General features: G+C 42.3%; 1 protein-coding gene across 3 annotated transcripts in view; it reads right to left on the reverse strand.

Moving 5' to 3' along the window:
• pfn4 (profilin family member 4) overlaps positions 1 to 19,891 on the reverse strand; it is a 40,215-nt gene that overhangs the window by 6,547 nt on the left and 13,777 nt on the right. For 2 of the 3 annotated variants that reach the window (XM_069886751.1, XM_069886750.1), the window contains exons 3-5: positions 19,071 to 19,205; positions 16,711 to 16,816; positions 16,030 to 16,244 (exon numbers count right to left, since the gene is read on the reverse strand). In XM_069886751.1, coding sequence (XP_069742852.1) covers positions 16,216 to 16,244; positions 16,711 to 16,816; positions 19,071 to 19,205 — 270 coding nt within the window. In that variant the 3' untranslated portion in view covers positions 16,030 to 16,215. Of the gene's footprint in view, positions 1 to 16,029; positions 16,245 to 16,710; positions 16,817 to 19,070; positions 19,206 to 19,891 lie in introns of those variants that run through there. The other variant, XR_011340540.1, reaches the window with a different exon arrangement.

Consider the following 19,891-nt stretch of genomic DNA (forward strand, 5'->3'; position numbering starts at 1 on the left):
ATGAAATTAAAATTATGATTTTATTAATCAGTGAAGATTTCCTTGAAGGTATAATCATTTTATGTTTTTGAGGTCTCCAAATGTCAACTGATGCAATCCGAATTAATTATGTGTAATCATTTTATAATGAAATATCATATATTTTAGTTTTGGGATTAGATTAGTTTAAGGGGAGAGTGGGTTAATGGGGGTTTAGTTTTTTATATTTTTATTTTCATTTTTTTATTTTAGTTTTTTATATATAGTTTCAGCATATCTGTTAACATTTTATTATGTTACGATGGTATAATTGTTGATTTCTTGATATATATGTTGAATAAATAAAATATTTTAAAAATGATTTCTGTAGTGATTTATATGTGTGTATTTTTCATACAAGCCATTCTTTTTATCTTTTACTTTTTCATTTTCTGCTGGATTCATGTAAATACTGCAATCTTTTTCAAATGTGCACAAATACTCTACCTTTCAATGCTGAAAGAAAAAACAAAAAAGCAGCACTAAAGGACAGCATGTTTGATATGGTCCCATCTTTTTTCTTTGGCTTGGCTTCGCGGATGAAGATTTATGGAGGGGTAAATGTCCACGTCAGCTGCAGGCTCGTTTGTGGCTGACAAGTCCGATGCGGGACAGGCAGACGCGGTTGCAGCGGTTGAAGGGGAAAATTGGTTGGTTAGGGTTGGGTGTTGGATTTTTCCTCCTTTGTCTTTTGTCAGTGAGGTGGGTTCTGTGGTCTTCTTCAAAGGAAGTTGCTGCCCGCCGAACTGCGAGGCGCCAAGATACACGATTTGAGGCAAGATCAGCCCACTGGCGGTGGTCAATGTGGCAGGCACCAAGAGATTTCTTTAGGCGGTCCTTGTACCTCTTTGGTGCATCTCTGTCACAGTGGCCAGTGGAGAGCTCACCATATAACACAATCTTGGGAAGGCGATGGTCCTCCATTCTGGAGACGTGACCTACCCAGCGAAGTTGGATCTTCAGCAGCATGAATTCGATGCTGTCGGCCTCTGCCATCTCGAGTACTTCGATGTTAGGGATGAAGTCTTTCCAATGAATGTTGAGGATGGAGCGGAGACAACGCTGGTGGAAGCGTTCTAGGAGCCGTAGGTGATGCCGGTAGAGGACCCATGATTCGGAGCCGAACAGGAGTGTGGGTATGACAACGGCTCTGTATACGCTAATCTTTGTGAGGTTTTTCAGTTGGTTGTTTTTCCAGACTCTTTTGTGTAGTCTTCCAAAGGCGCTATTTGCCTTGGCGAGTCTGTTGTCTATCTCGTTGTCGATCCTTGCATCCAATGAAATGGTGCAGCCGAAATAGGTAAACTGGTTGACCGTTTTGAGTTTTGTGTGCCCGATGGAGATGTGGGGGGGGGGGGGGGGCTGGTAGTCATGGTGGGGAGCTGGCTGATGGAGGACCTCAGTTGTCTTCAGGCTGACTTCCAGGCCAAACATTTTGGCAGTTTCCGCAAAACAGGACGTCAAGCGCTCTAGAAATAAAGATTTGTACATAGAATGTCTTTCTCTGCCTCAGAACTTCCCAAAACACGACAATTCAATGATTTTGAAGTTCAGAATTTTTTTCTTCAATGGGACTACAAACATTTCATTAAATCCTGAGGCCACTGCTGTGTGAATTGCAACTGATCTATAAACAAATAAGTAATTGATTAGGAAATTCACTGATTCTTTTTAAATATCACCATGTGTTATTAATTGGTACTTAAGGCCTATAAACTGCCAGTTTGCAGTCACCCAGTTTGTTGGTTGGTAGTAAATTTAGCAGTGCACAAGACAAAATATGCTTGACTCTGATGAAAGAATTTGCATATGCAAGGCCTTTCCAGAAGAGCATGTAAATAAGTAAGGTAAGCTTTCTTTTTACATTTATTAATTTATCACAATGTGGCCTTGCTGTCAAGTACAGTGCTTAATGTCCTCAAAAGGTAGTGGTGAGCTTCTGTCTTAAATATTAGCAATCCTGGTGAAGGGCTCTCACAATCCTGCGAAATCCCAGGATTTAGAGCATTGACAGAGAAGAAACCATAATACTTGCAAGTTGCGGGGAGGTTAGATTGTGTAGTTGATGGTGTTATAACTCTGCCTTTTTCTTGGTGGTAAAGAACATTGTTTTGAGAACAGTTAGAGTAGTCTAGGTGAGCAATTGTACTTCTTGATGGTACACCTACAGCCACTGTGCAAGTTATGGAGAGAATGAATGTTAAGGATATTCGATGGGTGACAATCTTGTGGGTTTTTTTTCCCCAAGTGCTATTGAGTTCAGTGAATATTCTTGAAGCTGCATTCATCCAGTAAAATGGAGAATATTCCATCACACTTCTGTTTTGTTCTTTCAGGGGGAGAAAAAAAAAGTTTTGGGGTGCTGTGTTGTGATTGTTTTTTTTTGTTTTGTTTTTTTTTAATTTTTTTATTTTTCACACCATAAATCACATTAGCCATGATATACACTATTTCTTTTTCACACATATACAGTGACTTTTTCTCCCCCCCCCCCTCCTCCCAAGCCACCCCCCACCCCCCCCCCCCCATCCATTTTAGGTATACAATCTAGGTTGCATTAAGCCAGTCAGACAATGTTGTCATTCAACAAAAATACATCAGAAATTCTACTGAGTCCATTCTTTTCTTTCCTTCTCCTTCCATCAACTTAGGTAATGTTTGTCCCCGGTAGGTTTTCGCTATTGTATTTAATGTAAGGCTCCCATACTTGTTCGAATATTTCAATATTATTTCTTAACCTATATGTTATTTTTTCTAATGGAATACATATATTCATTTAAATTTAGTAGTTTCTTCCTTTTAATTTGGTTATGTATTCCATTAATATTTAAAGTCATATAGATCAGCGTAGCCCTTTTATATTTTGTTTATCTTCTCTTTCTGTTTTTCCATCATTACCTTTCCTCCTTTTCCATTTCTGTTTTCTTATTTTCAACTCTTTATAAGACAACATTCCTACAACATCCAACATTTTCCTTATTCTCCTATTTCTATCTTATTTATCCCCACTCTCCCCTTCCCCTCCTGAGTTGTCCTTTATCCCTTGTCGGACAACCACATCTCCCCTCTCCATTTGGATTTGCGAATCCACTCGCAAGCGTCAACTGATTTTGCAGTGACAGCTATTTCCCCCCACCCTGCCCCCCCAGAAAAGATTTCACTTTTCATATGTTACAAAGGTCACTCTTTTAATTCCCTCCTTATTCTCTCTATTCCATTACCTTCCCTTATTAATTCTTGTCTATATTATCTATATTTTCCTCTAAGTACAGATACATTCACGTATGCACATTGTCTCTATTCACTCTTATACCTCTTTACCCGCATACATATCAATCGTGATCATTTTTACTCTCATTACCCGTCTTCCTCCCTCAGTCTATTTTTGTAATTGTTCTGCAAATTTTCGTGCTTCTTCTGGATCCGAGAATAGTCTGTTTTGTCCTGGAATAAATATTTTCAATACCGCTGGATGCTTTAGTATAAATTTATACCCTTTCTTCCATAAAATCGCCTTTGCTGTATTGAACTCTTTTCTCTTCTTTAGGAGTTCAAAACTTATATCTGGATAAATGAAGATTTTTTGCCCTTTATATTCCAGTGGTTTGTTGCCCTCTCTTACTTTTTCCATTGTCTTCTCCAGTACCTTTTCTCTTGTAGTATATCTTAGGAATTTTACTACAATAGATCTTGGTTTTTGTTGTGGTTGTGGTTTAGAGGCCAATACTCTATGTGCCCTTTCTATTTCCATTTCTTGCTGTAGTTCTGGACATCCTAGGGTCTTAGGGATCCACTCTTTTATAAACTCCCTCATATTCTTGCCTTCTTCATCTTCCTTAAGGCCCACTATCTTTATGTTATTTCTTCTGTTATAATTTTCCATTGTATCTATTTTTTGAGCTAGTAGTTCTTGTGTCTCTTTAGTTTTTTTATTAGATTCCTCCAATTTCTTTTTTAAGTCTTCTACCTCCATTTCTGCTGCTACTGCCCGCTCTTCCATCTTGTCCATTTTCTTTCCCATTTCTGTTAAGGTCATCTCTATTTTATTCATTTTCTCTTCTGTGTTGTTTATTATTTTTCTTAAATTCTTAAATTCCTGTGTTTGCCATTCTTTAAATGACTCCATGTATCCTTTAATAAGAGAAAGTATATCCTTTATCTTGCCTTTCTTTTCTTCTTCTATTTCACTATCCTCTTCCTCTTCTTCCTCTGGGTTGGCCATCTGTTGTTTCTTTGGTGCCCTTTCCTTCTCTTCTTTCTTGTTTCTATTGTCTTCTGTGGTCTCTTCTTGCTGCAGGTGTTCTGCAGCTGTCGTTGCCGGCTGTGGAGATCGACTCCCCAGCTGGTCCCCCCTCCCGTCGGTGTGTTTTTTTTCATGCGCGGTTGCGCACTTTTACTCGGCTCTGCGAGTCATTTTTGTAGTCCATTATTTACCGACCTGAGGGAGCGGGTTTCTCTCTCCGCAGCGGGCCTCTTCGGACAGGTAAGGCCTTCACCTTTTTCCTCCTTTGTCTTTTCCTCTCTTCTTACCGTTGCTTTCGATTTTTCTTTTTTTGTCACCATCTTCTTTCCACCTTTATACTCACTTTTCTGTAACTTTTATTTCTGTGCCTTTGTGTTTTCCTTTGTTTTTCCCGACTTTTCTGGAGAGGGCTGGAGTTCACCGTCCGGCCACTACTCCATCACGTGACTCCCCCCCCTGTGTTGTGATTGTTGAAGTAGTATTCTCAACATAGACTGATTTTGATCCCAAGGAAATGAATGGTGGGGAACTCAATACTGATATTGAATATTAATGGCAGTTGGTTAAATACTTCCTCTTGTTGGAGGGGGTCATTGGCTGGCAAATATTATGTCACCTATCAGCTTTTATGTGGATGTTATCTTTTTCTTTCTTTGGCTTGGCTTCGCGGACGAAGATTTATGGAGGGGTATGTCCACGTCTGCTGCAGGCTCGTTGGTGACTGACGAGTCCGATGCGGGACAGGCAGGCACGGTTGCAGCAGTTGCAAGGGAAAATTGGTTGGTTGGGGTTGGGTGTTGGGTTTTCCCTCTTTTGTCAGTGAGGTGGGGTCTGCAGTCTTCTTCAAAGGAGGTTGCTGCCCGCCGAACTGTGAGGCGCCAAGATGCACAGTTGGAGGCGATATCAGCCCACTGGCGGTGGTCAATGTGGCAGGCACCAAGAGATTTCTTTAAGCAGTCCTTGTACCTTTTCTTTGGTGCACCTCTGTCTCGGTGGCCAGTGGAGAGCTTGTCATAGAATACGATCTTGGGAAGGCGATAGTCCTCCATTCTGGAGACGTGACCCACCCAGCACAGTTGGGTCTTCAGCAGCATGGATTCGATGCTTGCGGACTCTGCCAGCTCGAGTACTTCGATGTTGATGATGAAGTCATTCCAATGAATGTTGAGGATGGAGCGGAGACAGCGCTGATGGAAGCGTTCTAGGAGCCATAGGTGATGCCGGTAGAGGACCCATGATTCGGAGCCGAACAGCAGCACGCGTATGACAATGGCTCTGTACACGCTGATCTTTGTGTGTTTCTTCAGGTGGTTGTTTTTCCAGACTCTTGTGTAGTCTTCCAAAGGTGCTATTTGCATTGGCGAGTCTGTTGTCTATCCTTACATCAGATAAAATGGTGCAGCCGAGGTCGGTAAACTGGTTGACCGTTTTGAGTTCTGTGTGCCCGATGGAGATGTGGGGTGGGGGGGGGTCTGGTGGTCATGGTGGGGAGCTGGATGATGGAGGACCTCTGTTTTCTTCAGGCTGACTTCCAGGCCAAACATGTTGGCAGTTTCCGCAAAACAGGACATCATGCGCTGGAGAGCTGGCTCTGAATGGGCAACTAAAGCGGCATCGTCTGCAAAGAGTAGTTCACGGACAAGTTGCTCTATCTAGGTACTGATTAAGCACCACTGGATTGCTTCGTTTACTGAAGAATTGCAAATTAAATTGAAACTTGTGCAATAATCAGTGAACATTTGTTGTTCTGGCCTGATGATGAAAATGGTCATTGTGGAACGAACTGTTAAGATGATTGACCTTCTTGCCCTGAGGCCTCCTCCTCGATAATGTACAATCATTGGAAAATTAACTGGAGCCAGATTTCAGCAGCACGGAGACATGAGGGATTGCTGTATGATGTATTTCACCAAGACATGGCTGAACAATGGTATTCCAGGCACGGCGCTACAGCCAGAGGGCTTTAGCCTCCACCACATGGACACCAGTGACAGGAAAAAACATACAAAGCAGCATTTGTGTTGTCATCAATTCATTGTGGTGAACAAACATGATGGTTATGTCCCAGTTCTTTTCCTCCAACCTGGAACATCTGGCAATTAAGTGTCATCCATTCTATATGCTGAAGGAGTTCACTGCCATCATCCTAGCTACTATATATTCTTCCCAGGCTAACATTAGGCTAGCACTGGAGGGGCTGAGCACTGCTCAGCAGCCATGAGACAGCACACTCTGATACCTTCCCGATCATTGTAGGGGATTGGGGGCCAACCTGAAGAAGTGTTTAACAAACTATCACCAATGCATTACCTGCAAAACCAGAGAAGCCAATACACATGACCATTGCTCCACCAAAATTAAGAATGTCTACTGAACCATCTCACGACAGCACTTTGATAAGTCTGATCACCTAGCTGTACTTCTCTCAATATACAAGCAGAGACTGAGGACTACAGGAACAGTCATGAAGATGATGAAAGATGATCAAGGGAAGGGGAGGAGAGCTTGCAGGACAGCTTTGAATTGGTGGATTGGCCCATTTTCAAAGTCTCCTCTTCAAACTTGAGTGAATATGCCATGGCTGTCATTGATTTCATCAAGACCTGTGTGGTTGAATGTGTGCCCACGTGGCTACTCCAAACAGAGGCCATGGATGAATCAAAAGATTTGCAACCTGCTGAGGGGCAAGGTTGATGGTGTATAAGGCTGGTGATCCACATTTATACAGGAGGTCCAGGTGCAACCTACAGAAGGCTATCTCAGCAGCATAGACAATTCAGAGGGAAGTTAGAGACCGAATCAGATACTCGTCAGATATGGCAAGAATCGCAGGTCATTACATTCTACGAGGCTGAACATAAATGGTTGTGATGTTTCACTACCCGATGAGCTGAACACCTTTTGTGCTCCCTTTGAAAAGGAGAACTTAATGGTGCCTCTGAGAATCCCTGCAGAAGTTGATGACCCTGTGATATCTAACTCTGAGGCCAATGCCAGAAATTTTTTTCACAATATAGGTAAGGGAATCAGCATTGGAATCATCCCAGCCCCTTGTTCCTTTCAAGTAGCTTCTTAACTCCAGGGGTCTTTTTATACATAATCAGTTTAGGAGCAGACACACATCAAGACACTATTGGAAAGCTCCATTTGCACACCACACCCAGACTAACAGAAACAAAGGAGAAAATGGAAAAGAAATTAACCAATAAATAAGGTTCAAGAATTCGCAACATCTCAGCAGCCGGTGCCCAGGCTGTCACTATTCTTTGGCTATTCTTGATTGTGGTATGATGGAACAACCTCCCTAGTCCCCACCAATGGAAGGGAAGATAGGTGGAGTAGGGAGTGGAGGTACATAGGACCACACTATACCTGCACTCCAATATAATTTAAATATGGTCGCCAAATTTTGAGGGACATACTATATTATTTTACTCAGATTGTAGGTAATTTTCTCCAGGAGAACATAGCTCCACATTTCTGTGTTCCAATGCACAATGTCGAGATGGGAGTCGGATTTCTGGGTAACCACTCTGCACTTGCTGGCCACTCCCAATGTGATCATTATGAATTGTATTTAAAATTGGGACAGCTTCATCAAGAAAAACTTTGGATCCTGTGGGAACTCTTTACCTATAATTTTTTTCCAGGACTTGGCCTAGAGCTACCTAAAAGGGCCTCACCTTGCTACAAGTCCAGGTCACATACACATAGGTTCCCATTGTTATACCGCACCTAAAGCATTGCTATGAAATTTTTGGCTTAACCTTGTTCAATTTCTGCAGCATCAAGTATAACTAGTGAAGAAAATTGTACTGTACCAACCTATATCTACCATTTATAATTGCTGTCATGCTGATCTAACACAGGTCTGAACAGCACTGCTCATTAATCCACCTCCCACCTTTGTCTCGATTTACAGAGGCCTGGATTTGGACTTTAAGTTTGGAGCAGGAAATACATAGCGGAAATAAATTTTTGTGAGCTCCCCCTTTGAATCAGGGTCTCCATGGCACTGCACATTGGTAAGGTCATCAATGGACCTAATTTGTCCCTCAAGAAAGATCTGAAGGTAGCAGAAGAACATCTTATTTGTTAAATCATATTTATTCCCAAGATGTTCAAATGACATTAGTTGCCCATGCTTGTATCAGTCCTTGATACACCTGATCCCCTTCTGGCACCAGGTGTCCAAGATCTTGTTATCTACTGTCAATGTGATTAACCTATTCAGAGTCAGGCATGTTTTTGGTTACAATCCCCGTTTAACTCCTATACATTGGTTTATTTTATTCCAAATAATAATGTTTTAGTATGGGGCTGTCTTTTTAGTATTCCATTTGTAAATAAAATCCCCTGCTACATTCTCGCCCACAGTGAGCAGACCAATTTGTGCCCAGGATGGTACACCTCCCTCAAAAAGAGAGGCAATATATCTCAACTGGGTTGCCCAATAGTAATTTTAAACCACCTAGACTGTAGCCCCATGTTAATTTCTCCATGGAGACACTGGCTATCTTACCATTCCAAAGAAATCTAATATCTGCATGTAGGTTTTGAAAGAATCCTCAAGGCAACACGATGGGCAAAGTCCAAAAGAGGCATTGAAGTCTCGGCAACACATGCATTTTAACACAAATGACCCTGCCTATCAGTGTGATAGGCAAGACCATCCATTTATTGAAGCAAAAGGATGTCTTTCAAGTTGTTAAAAAAATAAAAATGCTTAAAATTAAATTTTTTAAATTAAAAATTAAAGTTTAATATGCTTCAGTTTTATAGCTTAGAAAAGGTCATAATGAGGTCAAAGCAAAAATGTGAATTAGGGGAGAGAGCCCATAGAGTCCTCTTCCAGCAGCAGAGGGCAGAACAAGCCTCAAGAACAATCAATGCAGTGCAAATGGGGAATGACAGAATCTCAAACAAGCCAAAAGAGATCAATTAGGCTTTTTGACAATTTTATTAAAATTTATATGAATCAGAATCAAAAGGGGAGTCAGATAAAATTAAAAAGTTCCTGTCAAAATTTGAGTTACTAAATTTAGACCTGGAAGAACAGAAGAAGAAATAGCAAAAGCATTGAGTTTATTACAAGCAAACAAATCTCTGTGGGAGGATGGGTTCTCACCTGAGTTCGAGAGAGAATTTAAATATTTGTTTTGACATCTTTTTATGGAAGTGATAGACCAAGCAGTTGAAACCCATACCCTCCCAAAATCCTTTTCAACAATGATAATTACAGTGATGCCTTAATAAATAAGATCTATTGAACACAAACTATAAGATACTTGCTGATGTTCTGGCAAATAGATTGGCAAAATATTTGCCAAAATTAATGAATATGGATCAAACACACTTTGTGCAAAAGAGACAAGCCTCAAACAACATCAATAGGCTGCAGAGTATAATATATCTGGCACAATCAGGAGATGAAAAAAGTATCCCTAAATGCAGAGAAAGCATTTGACAGGTTAGAGTGGGACTTTTTATTCAGTGATGGAAAAATTGGAACTGGAGCCAACTGTATCAAGTGCCCAAGGCTAAAGTTGTGACCAATGGACAACTTTCTCCAGCTTTCCCACTATCTAGATCTAGTGGGCAGGGGTGTCCATTATCACTATCTCTATTCATTTTAGCTATTGAACCATTGGCTGAGGCCATTCAGTGGGATCCAAACATTAAGGGATTTAGGGTGGAACCAGGAAGAGCACAAAATCAATTTATATGCAGATGACATGCTAGTATATCTGAAAGACACAGCAAACTTATTGTCTAAACTACACTCTATTCTGGAAGATTATGGGGAGGTTTCTAGATATAAGATCAATTGGGATAAAAGCAAGATTATGCCACTTACTAAAGGGACTTACAGCTAGTACCAACAAAAGTCAACTGAAGTGGCCGCAAGACAGGATCAAATATCTAGGAATTAAACAGAACATCCTTCAAGAGGCTGAACACTCACAAGGCATCAGGCCTTGATGTTGTATTTGATAAGGAACTGAAAATCTGTTCCAACCAATTAGCTGGAGTGTTTCCGTACATTTTCAATCTCTCATTGCTGCAAACGCAGGTTCCTGTCTGCTTCAATTGGAGATTCCTGCCTGCTTCAAAAGAGCATCAATCATACCGATGCCCAAGAAGAGTGGAGTGAAATGTCTCAATGACCATTGCCCAGTAGCACTCATGTCTACAGTGATGAAATACTTTGAGAAGTTGGTCATGGACAGAAATAACTCACAGCTAAGTGAAGATCTGGACCCATTGTAATTCGCCTATCACCATAATTGCTCCACAGCAGTTGCAATCTCACTGGCTCTCCACTCAGCTCTGGATCTGAGACCCTAGACGCACACATCAGGCTGTTTCTCATTGACTACAGCTTAGCTTTCAACACCATCATACCCTCAGCACTGGTTAACAAACTCAAAATCCTGGGCCTCTGCAAATGGATCCTTGACTTCCTATTCAGAAGACCACGGTCAGTACAAATCAGAAACAACGTCTCGTCCTCACTGACAACCAGCACAGGTGCATCTCAAGACAAACCAGTTTTCATCGAGGGATCAGAAGTGGACAGGGTTAAGAATTTCAAGTTCCTGAGTGTCATCATATCTGAAGATCTATTCTGGGACTGCGATGTCAATGCAATCACAAAGAAGGCTCACCACCAGCTATACTTTGTAAGGAATTTGAGGAAATTTGATATGTCACAAAAGGTCCTTCAAAATTTCCACAGGTGTACTCTGGAGAATACTTTAACTGGTTGAATCACTATCTGGTATGGAGGTGCCAATACACAGGACAGGAAAAGACTATAGAGAGTTGTGAACTCGGCCAGCACCATCATGGGCATCAGTCTTCATTCCATTGAGGACATCTACAAGAAGTGTTGTCTTAAGAAAGCAGCCTCTATCATCAAGGACCCTCACCACCCAGCCTAAGCCCTCTTCACACGGCTACTATCAGGAAGGAGGTACCAGAGCCTGAAGATTAACACCCAATGGAACAAAAACAGCTTCTTCCCCTCCACCATCGGATTTCTGAATGAACAATGAACCACAAACATTAACTTCTTCTTTTGCATTGATTTATTTTGATGCAATTTGATGCCACAAAACAATAAATTTTGTGACATAATCTTGACAATAAATTCTGATTTTTGTTGATTCTATCCTGAGGAACTCCTGGAGCGATGTCTTAGGGCAAGGAGGAATGACCTCCATAACCAATTTTCTTTTTGTGAACGACAACCCCAACCATTGAAGAGTTTTTCTTTTGATGCTCCTTGACTTCATTTTTCCTTGGACTCTTTGATGTCACACTGAGTTTGTGATAAGATCTGAATCATGGAGGAGGTACAAGGAATATAAGGCATAGAGTATAAGTTGCAAGATAATGTTGGGGTTAGAATCAATGTTTAGGGATAGGTTTGCCCTGGTAACCTGTATGTTCAGAATAGGTCACTCAAGGGTGGTTTATTATTAGAGGAATTTAAGGGAGGTAGATAAATTGGTAGTGGGAATTTGAAATAAAACAGGAAATATTGAAAGGTAAGGTTCTGGGATTGTCAAGAGACCGATAGGGAAGGCAAGAATTGGGAAATGTGCATTGGTGTGGAAGGAGGCATCAGTGGTCTGAAAGGTGCATACTCCAAGGGGACTTAAAGTATATGATTTTGTCTCCCAGGTTAAACCCTGCAGGTTACCAAGGCAAATTTACATCTAAACAGTGATCCTCTCACCTTGCTACCCATCTCCAGCAGCATCTCTCTTGTACCAGGACCTTCTCCCAAGCTCAGTGTACCATCAAACACACACAGGTGCCCACTAATTTCAGCAGAAGCAATGTAAATTTGCTTCTGCATCATTGCCCACAGACCTGCAGGTACAGTTAAAAATTACAGAAGTGCTGTCCTTGTATGTCATACATGGTTCTACATCATTTGCTCATTTGGGGTCATTTGTGCATTGTGGTTCAAATACAGAGAAAAAGTCATGCTCAAAATCAGAATTTATTGTCGTGAACAAGTCATGAAATGTGTTGTTTTGCAGCAGCGGCATAGAGCAAACATTCATATAAACCACCTTGCAAAAAATATTAAAATAGTGCACAAAAAGTCAAATTAAGTTGGTGTCTGGTTCATTGATCATTCAGGAATCTGATGGCAACAGGGAAGAATCTGTCCTTGTGCCGCTGAGTGCTCATCTTTAGGCTCCTATTCCTTTTTCTCCCAATGGGAGCAGAGTGACCTGGGTGGTGGGGGTCCTTGAAGGTAAAGGCTGAAGACACTGCCTTTTGTATATGTCCTAGATGAAGTGTACTCGGGCACCATGATGGCACAGGCTGAATAAACAACACTCTGGAGTTTTTCTTGTCCTGAGTGTTGGCACCTCCATACCAGGTAGTGATGCAACCAGCCAGAATGCTCTCCACAGTACACCTGTAGAAGTCGGAGAGTCTTCAGTGATGTACTGAATCTCCTCAAACACCTCTGGTGAATCTTTTTCATGATTGCATCGACATGGAGACTCCAGTATAGATGACAGATCTTCAGAGATTTTGACACCCAGGAATTTGAAATTTTTGATCCTCTCCACTACTGAGCCTTTGAGTGTATTCTCCTGACCTCCTCCTGAAGTCCACAATCATCTCCTTCATTTTCCTCATGTTGAGTGTAAGGTTGTTGGTGTGACACCATTCTATCATCCTTCCTGTATGTTTCCTCATTGCTGTTTGTGATTCTGGTGACCACCATGGTGTCATCGGTAAACTTGTAGATAGCATTGGAATTTGCCTGGCCACACGGTCATGGATGTATGTAGTGAGTAGAACAGTTGGCTAAGCATGCATTCTTGAGGTGTGCCTGTGTTGAGAGTTAGTGAGGAGGGGGCAATGTTTCCAATTCCTACTGACTGTGCTTTTCCAATGAGGAAGTCAAGGATCCATTTGCAGAGGTGGGGGCAGGATTTGGAGCTTCCTGACCAGCACTGAGGGAATAATGGTATTGAATGCTGAGCTCTTGTTGATGAAGAGCAGCCACACATACGAGTTGTTGTTTTCAAGGTGATCCAGAGCTAAGTGGAGAGCCAGTGATATTGTGTTTGCTGTGGAGCAATTGTGACAATAGCTCTGCACATCAAGTGAAATTTCGATGAAACTGCATTGAATAGTGGCATCATGTGATCAGATAAAAAGGAAATAAAATGATTAGTCTCTATCCCCTTCAGTATAAAGTGATATATTCTGTTGCCCAGGGAGGTGATATGGTACCAGGAACTACTGGTAACTACCTGTACAATATTTAAATTGGTCTCAAACGATACCTATTATGAACAAGAACTCAAATAAATTAAGAACTCTTTTATTAGTTTCCTGTCTTTCTGAATGCAATAAAAGTTAAGCTCTTTGGGGAGATGAAACAGCTGGGTGCCGTGGCGTGCCAGGGATGGGAGAGCTAGGGAGGCCAGTTGACTGCGTGGGTCCACCAGCAGGTTTTTGTCGGTGGCCATGGTGTCAGGGTCTGGGCTGAAAAATTCACTCAGCAGGGAAAGCAGTGTGCCATAGACCATCTCTGCTGCTGAGGCCTGCAGGTCCTTCATGGGTGCCATCTTAATCTCGAGGAAGATCCAGGGTAGTTCATCCGCCCAGTCTGGTCCAGAGATCCTGGCCATAAGCGATGCCTTCAGGTGCCTGTGGAACCTCTCCACCAACCTGTTGGACTGCGGGTGGTATGCTGTGGTGTGGTGGAGCTTGGTCATCTGAGTCCACAGGGCAGATGTGAACTGCACCCCTCTGTCACTAGTGATGTGCGCCAGGACTCTGAAATGGGTGATCCATTGGCTGACCAGAGTCCTGGTGCACATCTCTGCAGAGGCCTCCTTAATTGGGATGGCCTCCAGGCACCTTGTGTCCCGATCCATCACCGTGAGGAGGTAATGAGCCTCCTTGGACTCCGGCAGGGGCCCAACAAGATCAATGTGGATGTGTTGGAATCTGCGAACCGCCGGGTCGAAGTTCTGGATGGGGACTCGTGTGTGTCACTGGACCTTGGAGGTCTGGCACCTGGTAAAGTTCCTGGCCAGTTCTGCCACCTCTTCTTCAGCCGGTGCCACACAAACCTCTCCATGACCATTCGCACGGTTGTCTTTACTGCTGGGTGAGTGAGGTCGTGGATCAGACTGAAGACCTTCGCCCTCCAGTGCGGTGGGACCACCGGGCATGGCGTGCTTGTTGTGACGTCGCAGAGCAATGTGTCCAGGCTGCTGAGCACCCGGACATCCTTGAGTTTGAGGCCCGAGATGGCGGTCCGCAAGGCCTACGTCTCCGCATCATTCCTCTGTGCCTGAGCCAGTTTCTCGTAATCCAGGCCAGGTGCGAGAGTGTTGATTGCTGGATGGGAGAGCACATCCACCACTACATTGTCCTTGCCGGCCCTGTGTCGAATGTCGGTTGTGAACTCAGACACATACGAGAGGTGGCGCTGCTGTCTGGTGGACCACGAATCCTTGGCCATCACCAGTGCTTGAGTGAGGGGCTTGTGATCCATGAAGGCTGTGAACGGCCTGCCCTCGAGGAAGTAGCAGAAATGGAGGATGGCCAAATACAGTACCAGGAGCTCCCGGTCGAAGGCGCTGTATTTGAGCTCTGGTGGACGCAGCTGCTTGCTGAAAAAGGCCAGCAGGCACCATTGTTCATCAAGCCACTGTCCCAGAATACCCCCCATTGCCGTAGCTGAGGCGTCCACAGAGAGCGTGGCATTGGCTAGAGCCTCCTTTGTCACGATGAAAGCCCTGTCTGCCCCCTCTGACACGATAAAGTCTTTTCTTTGGTGGCCATGAGCATGAGCAATGGGCACATGGTGCGCACAGCTCCGAGGATTAAACAATGGTAAAAATTCACCATCCCCTCGAACTCTTGGAGGCATTTCAGAGTGGAGAGTTTGGGGAATCGTTGAACAGCTGCTACCTTCTCCTGTGCTGGCACGGCCCCAGCTGCCGAAATGGTATGCCCCAAGAACTGGAGGGACTCCTTGCCGAACTGGTATTTGGCCGCATTGACAATGAAGTTGAAGTCTGCCAGACTGGCAAAGAGTGTGCGGAGGTGGGCTTTGTGTTCATCGTGGTTGCGAATGGCACTGAGAATATCGTTGAACACAAAGTTCAGGTCTTTTCCAACCGCGTCCATGGGGCGCTGGAATGTTTGGGCCGCGTTCTTTAGACCGAAAGGCAAATGTAGGAACTCAAAGAGGCCGAAAGGCGAAAGGGGTGCCATGAGGATGTGCACTGCCACAATGAAAAATTAACCAAAGGAGCCCAATTCATAGCTTTAAATTTCAATTTTGTTTTAAAAAAGCCACGATAATTAAACTTGGTGGCTAATTGAAATCAATAAAGACGATTACAAGAGAACTGAGAGATTATAAGCAAAATTGAACAGGTTAGCATAATGTTAGATAGGGGAAGAGGTGGAATATAATGCAAATAATTTGCTATATTGTGAATTTAGTGCAAGCAAGCAAGGTATTTAATATTTACAAAAATAATGAAAAATATTGTATTTAATAATAGACAATGTTTTTATTTGTAAATTGAATAGTAAACATCACAGTCTAAAACATTATTCTGTGCAATAATAAAGCAACGCAGGTCAAAATATGTATTCGTTCAATTAATACAAATGCGCAAATGAGTGTCAGTCTGATTTTGGACAATGGGATAAAGAAGTTGAATTCAAAAGTAGGTTTCCTATAATAATACATAAACTGCTAGATTTCAACAATATTTTAATATCTTCTGATGAACTGTTGATTTGTATCTGTCAGATAAGCAGATGGAACAGAACATAATGTGCCTGTGCTTTATTAAAGTGAGCACTATTTATCAATTTTTTTTCCCTTACTCAATATGTTTTTGGGTCCATTGCTATCACTGTAGATTCGATCCTTGCTCCTTTTATTTACCCTTTGTCTTGAAGTAGTCACCTTTAAATAAACAAATTTCTATTAAATATTCTACAGACAAGAGACACATATGGCTTTAGCTTGTAAAGCCTCATTTAATTTTTGGTGCAATCAGAAAAAAAAATGCATGTACATTTACGAAAGATAAGTGAAATGTTCTAATTGAATAGCACTTAGCTATGAAGCTCCTATTACAACATAAATAAAAGTGCATTAAAAGAAAATCATGCTGTAAAATATTATTTGGTGAAATAGCAATAATTAATGTTGTAAAATCTGCCACACTTTCAAACTTTCACTATTATGAGCATCAAATTGTCTTTAACTCTTGGCATTTTGTCATTCAACCTATGTTACACACATGCCTCTACATCCTTCTCATTCCATATCCCTGATCTTTCCTTAAGTTTTTTGTTAAGATCTTAAAAAGTTTCCAAAATTTACTGAATGCCGTTTGCAAATTCAATAAAATTTGACCAATACTCACCTAATTTCTCAACGGCTTCAACACATACACTTGGATACATCGACTTTGTGTAAGTGGCACAGATTATATACATTCCAGTCTTGACCAACACAAGGCCCTCATTATTCTGTTCAAAACAACCAACACTCAATTATTAAATAGCTTAATTCATAATTGTCTTTCTTTTGAATTAACCCTACAAAAACCTGCTGTTTAAGTGCATTATGCAAAACTCAAGACAAATTATTTATTTCTTTTAAACTTTAGCAGATTGTATTACAGGAAAATCTCCATTATTCTGGCACTCAATCAATTGGAAACTCAAATAACTGCAAAAAAGCAAAGGAAATAAATAAATTTATTTTAAAATAAATAGGAATAAATTAAGTTTTAAGTAAAAGTTTAAAATAAACATTCTCCGAAGCAACACACAACCCCTTGGGAGCAAACTTTCACCGAGTGGGACGCGCCTGTTGTGCCAAGCCCACAGCAGCTGTTTGAATAAAATTTAAATAAAGTTGTTTGAACAAAATGGCTGTGCTCAAGATGAAGAGCTGCCCGGTACTGCTCTGGCAACTCTTCCAAAGTGTCTCTCTCGGTAAGTGTCTTTATTAGTATATTATTAAGTATATAGTAAAGCATTATCTGTAAACTTTATTTGGCTGGCGGGGTGGGGGGGGGGTGTGGTAATTTTGTTGGCAGCATTTTGAGTGGAGTGGCTAGCGCAATGCTGTTACAGCGCTCATGAATGTAACTCAAATTAAAAGGAAGGTGCATTGAGGGCCTGATCTGCACACTGGCGTGGAGGTGAGTTGTTTGCATCAAGGGCCTGACCAGGACACTGGCATGGAGGTGAGTCGGGTTGTCAGCGCAAGGGGGGTTGGGGGTTAATCATGACTGCGTGGTTAGTGTAGCAGCAAGCGCAACTCTAGCCCCTTTCATATTGTCAATCCTCCTAGCAAGCAGGTAAACTTGTCGGGCAAGCTGCCCCAGGAAGCCTTTCCCACTGCACCATGATTTACCTGGTTCATCAGGAACCTGGGATTTTAAGGGGGGTCCTACCTCCAGCGAATGACGTATTACATTGAGTGCTCTGAAATATAACTGTGCAATTGACTAGGCTGTCAGAATGCAGCCAGCTGCGCTGTAAAATATAACTGTGCAGTCGGTGGGACTGTCAAAGCGTGGCTGGCTGCGCTGTGAATTATAACTTGCAGACTGACGCAAGCATGCAGGCACTAATGACACTAATGGTACCTGGTAATTTGAGTAGACCATTCACACCACCAACAGAGTGATTAATGAGTTAACTTGGCCAGGCTCTGACACTTGCCCCCACCAAGAGTCAGGGCCTGGTTGATTTTTACTCGCCCTGCCCGGTTGGGACCTTTCACACCACCAGATTACCTGCTATGGACCTGCTAAATTGGCCAGTTCCACCCACTAGTACCAGTGACCAGGATTTGAATTTAAATTTTGTAAGTTACGGGAATTAGCTGATTAAAGTGAATGTTCTCTAAAGCAACACACAACTTCTTGGGAGCAAACATTCACCTAGCAGGGCACCCCGGTCATGCCCCACCCACAGCAGCTGTTTGAATAAAGTTTGTGTTTGAATAAAATTGTGGTGCCCAGGATGAAGAGCTGGTCGGTGCTGCTCAGGCGACTCTTCCAAAGTATCTCGCTTGGTAAGAGTCTTAATATGTAATTTAATTTATTAATAAGGCATTATCTGTAAACTTGGTGTGGGAGAGGGTAATTACATCAACGGCATGGTTAGCGGAGAAGCTAGCGCCGTGCTGTTACAGTGCTCATGAATGGGGTTTGAATTTAAAGTAAGGTATACCGAGGGCCTGACTGGGACACTGGCATGGAGGTGAGTCAGGTTGGACTGAGGGCCTGACCGGGACACTAGTGTGGAGGTGTTAGGATATCAGTGTGAGGAGAGGGCGGGTTAATCATGATGGCGGCACGATTAGCGTTGTGGCTAAAGCAACACTGTTACAGCACCAGCGACCGAGATTCGAATTTAAATTTTTTACGTTATGGGAATTAGCTGATTAATGTGAACTTTATATAATTAAAGACTACAATACTGATTTTTTTTTCAATTACTTTACATTTTGCACTGTCTTTAGTCTTTTAAATGGTGTATTCTTAATGCAAGTGTCTTAGTTAGGCACTGGAAGAGTGATTCACAATCAATTTGAAAATTCGACATCTCCAATCCCCAAAGGTGCTGGTAATGGGAATTTTACTTTAGTTTCTAACACACAATATCCAAAGGATGTATTTTTAAGGTGTGTGTACTTTAAAACACATACATAAAGTGAATACATTCTTCATCTGTCAATTTTAAACTAAAAAAAAACTCATCTTACATATTTACTGTATATTGAATCCTTATCTGCTCTGACACACTTGTAGTTTGCATTCTTAAAGAGGAGGCCATATTCTCGAATGATGTTTGGCTGCTTGAAAGCATTCAGGAAGGCTTGAGTTTCCTCTGCATCCAACTGATGAAAACAAATTACTTCAATTTATTGGAAATTATTATTTCAGTTGACAGGCATGCTGTATCTTGATTTAGATAAGTGAAATTTGACTGAATATTTAAGTCTGAGGCGCCTGCAAGCTCACACCAAGACACAAGAGAAACTTGTCCGTGAACTACTCTTTGCAGACGATGCCGCTTTAGTTGCCCATTCAGAGCCAGCTCTTCAGCGCTTGACGTCCTGCTTTGCGGAAACTGCCAAAATGTTTGGCCTGGAAGTCAGCCTGAAGAAAACTGAGGTCCTCCATCAGCCAGCTCCCCACCATGACTACCAGCCCCCCCACATCTCCATCGGGCACACAAAACTCAAAACGGTCAACCAGTTTACCTATCTCGGCTGCACCATTTCATCAGATGCAAGGATCGACAATGAGATAGTCAACAGACTCGCCAAGGCAAATAGCGCCTTTGGAAGACTACACAAAAGAGTCTGGAAAAACAACCAACTGAAAAACCTCACAAAGATAAGCCGTTGTCATACCCAGACTCCTGTTCGGCTCCGAATCATGGGTCCTCTACCGGCATCACCTACGGCTCCTAGAACGCTTCCACCAGTGTTGTTTCCGCTCCATCCTCAACATCCATTGGAGCGCTTTCATCCCTAACGTCGAAGTACTCGAGATGGCAGAGGTCGACAGCATCGAGTTC

This window comes from Narcine bancroftii, chromosome 6 (assembly GCF_036971445.1).
Source record: "Narcine bancroftii isolate sNarBan1 chromosome 6, sNarBan1.hap1, whole genome shotgun sequence".
Classification (NCBI taxonomy): domain Eukaryota; kingdom Metazoa; phylum Chordata; class Chondrichthyes; order Torpediniformes; family Narcinidae; genus Narcine; species Narcine bancroftii.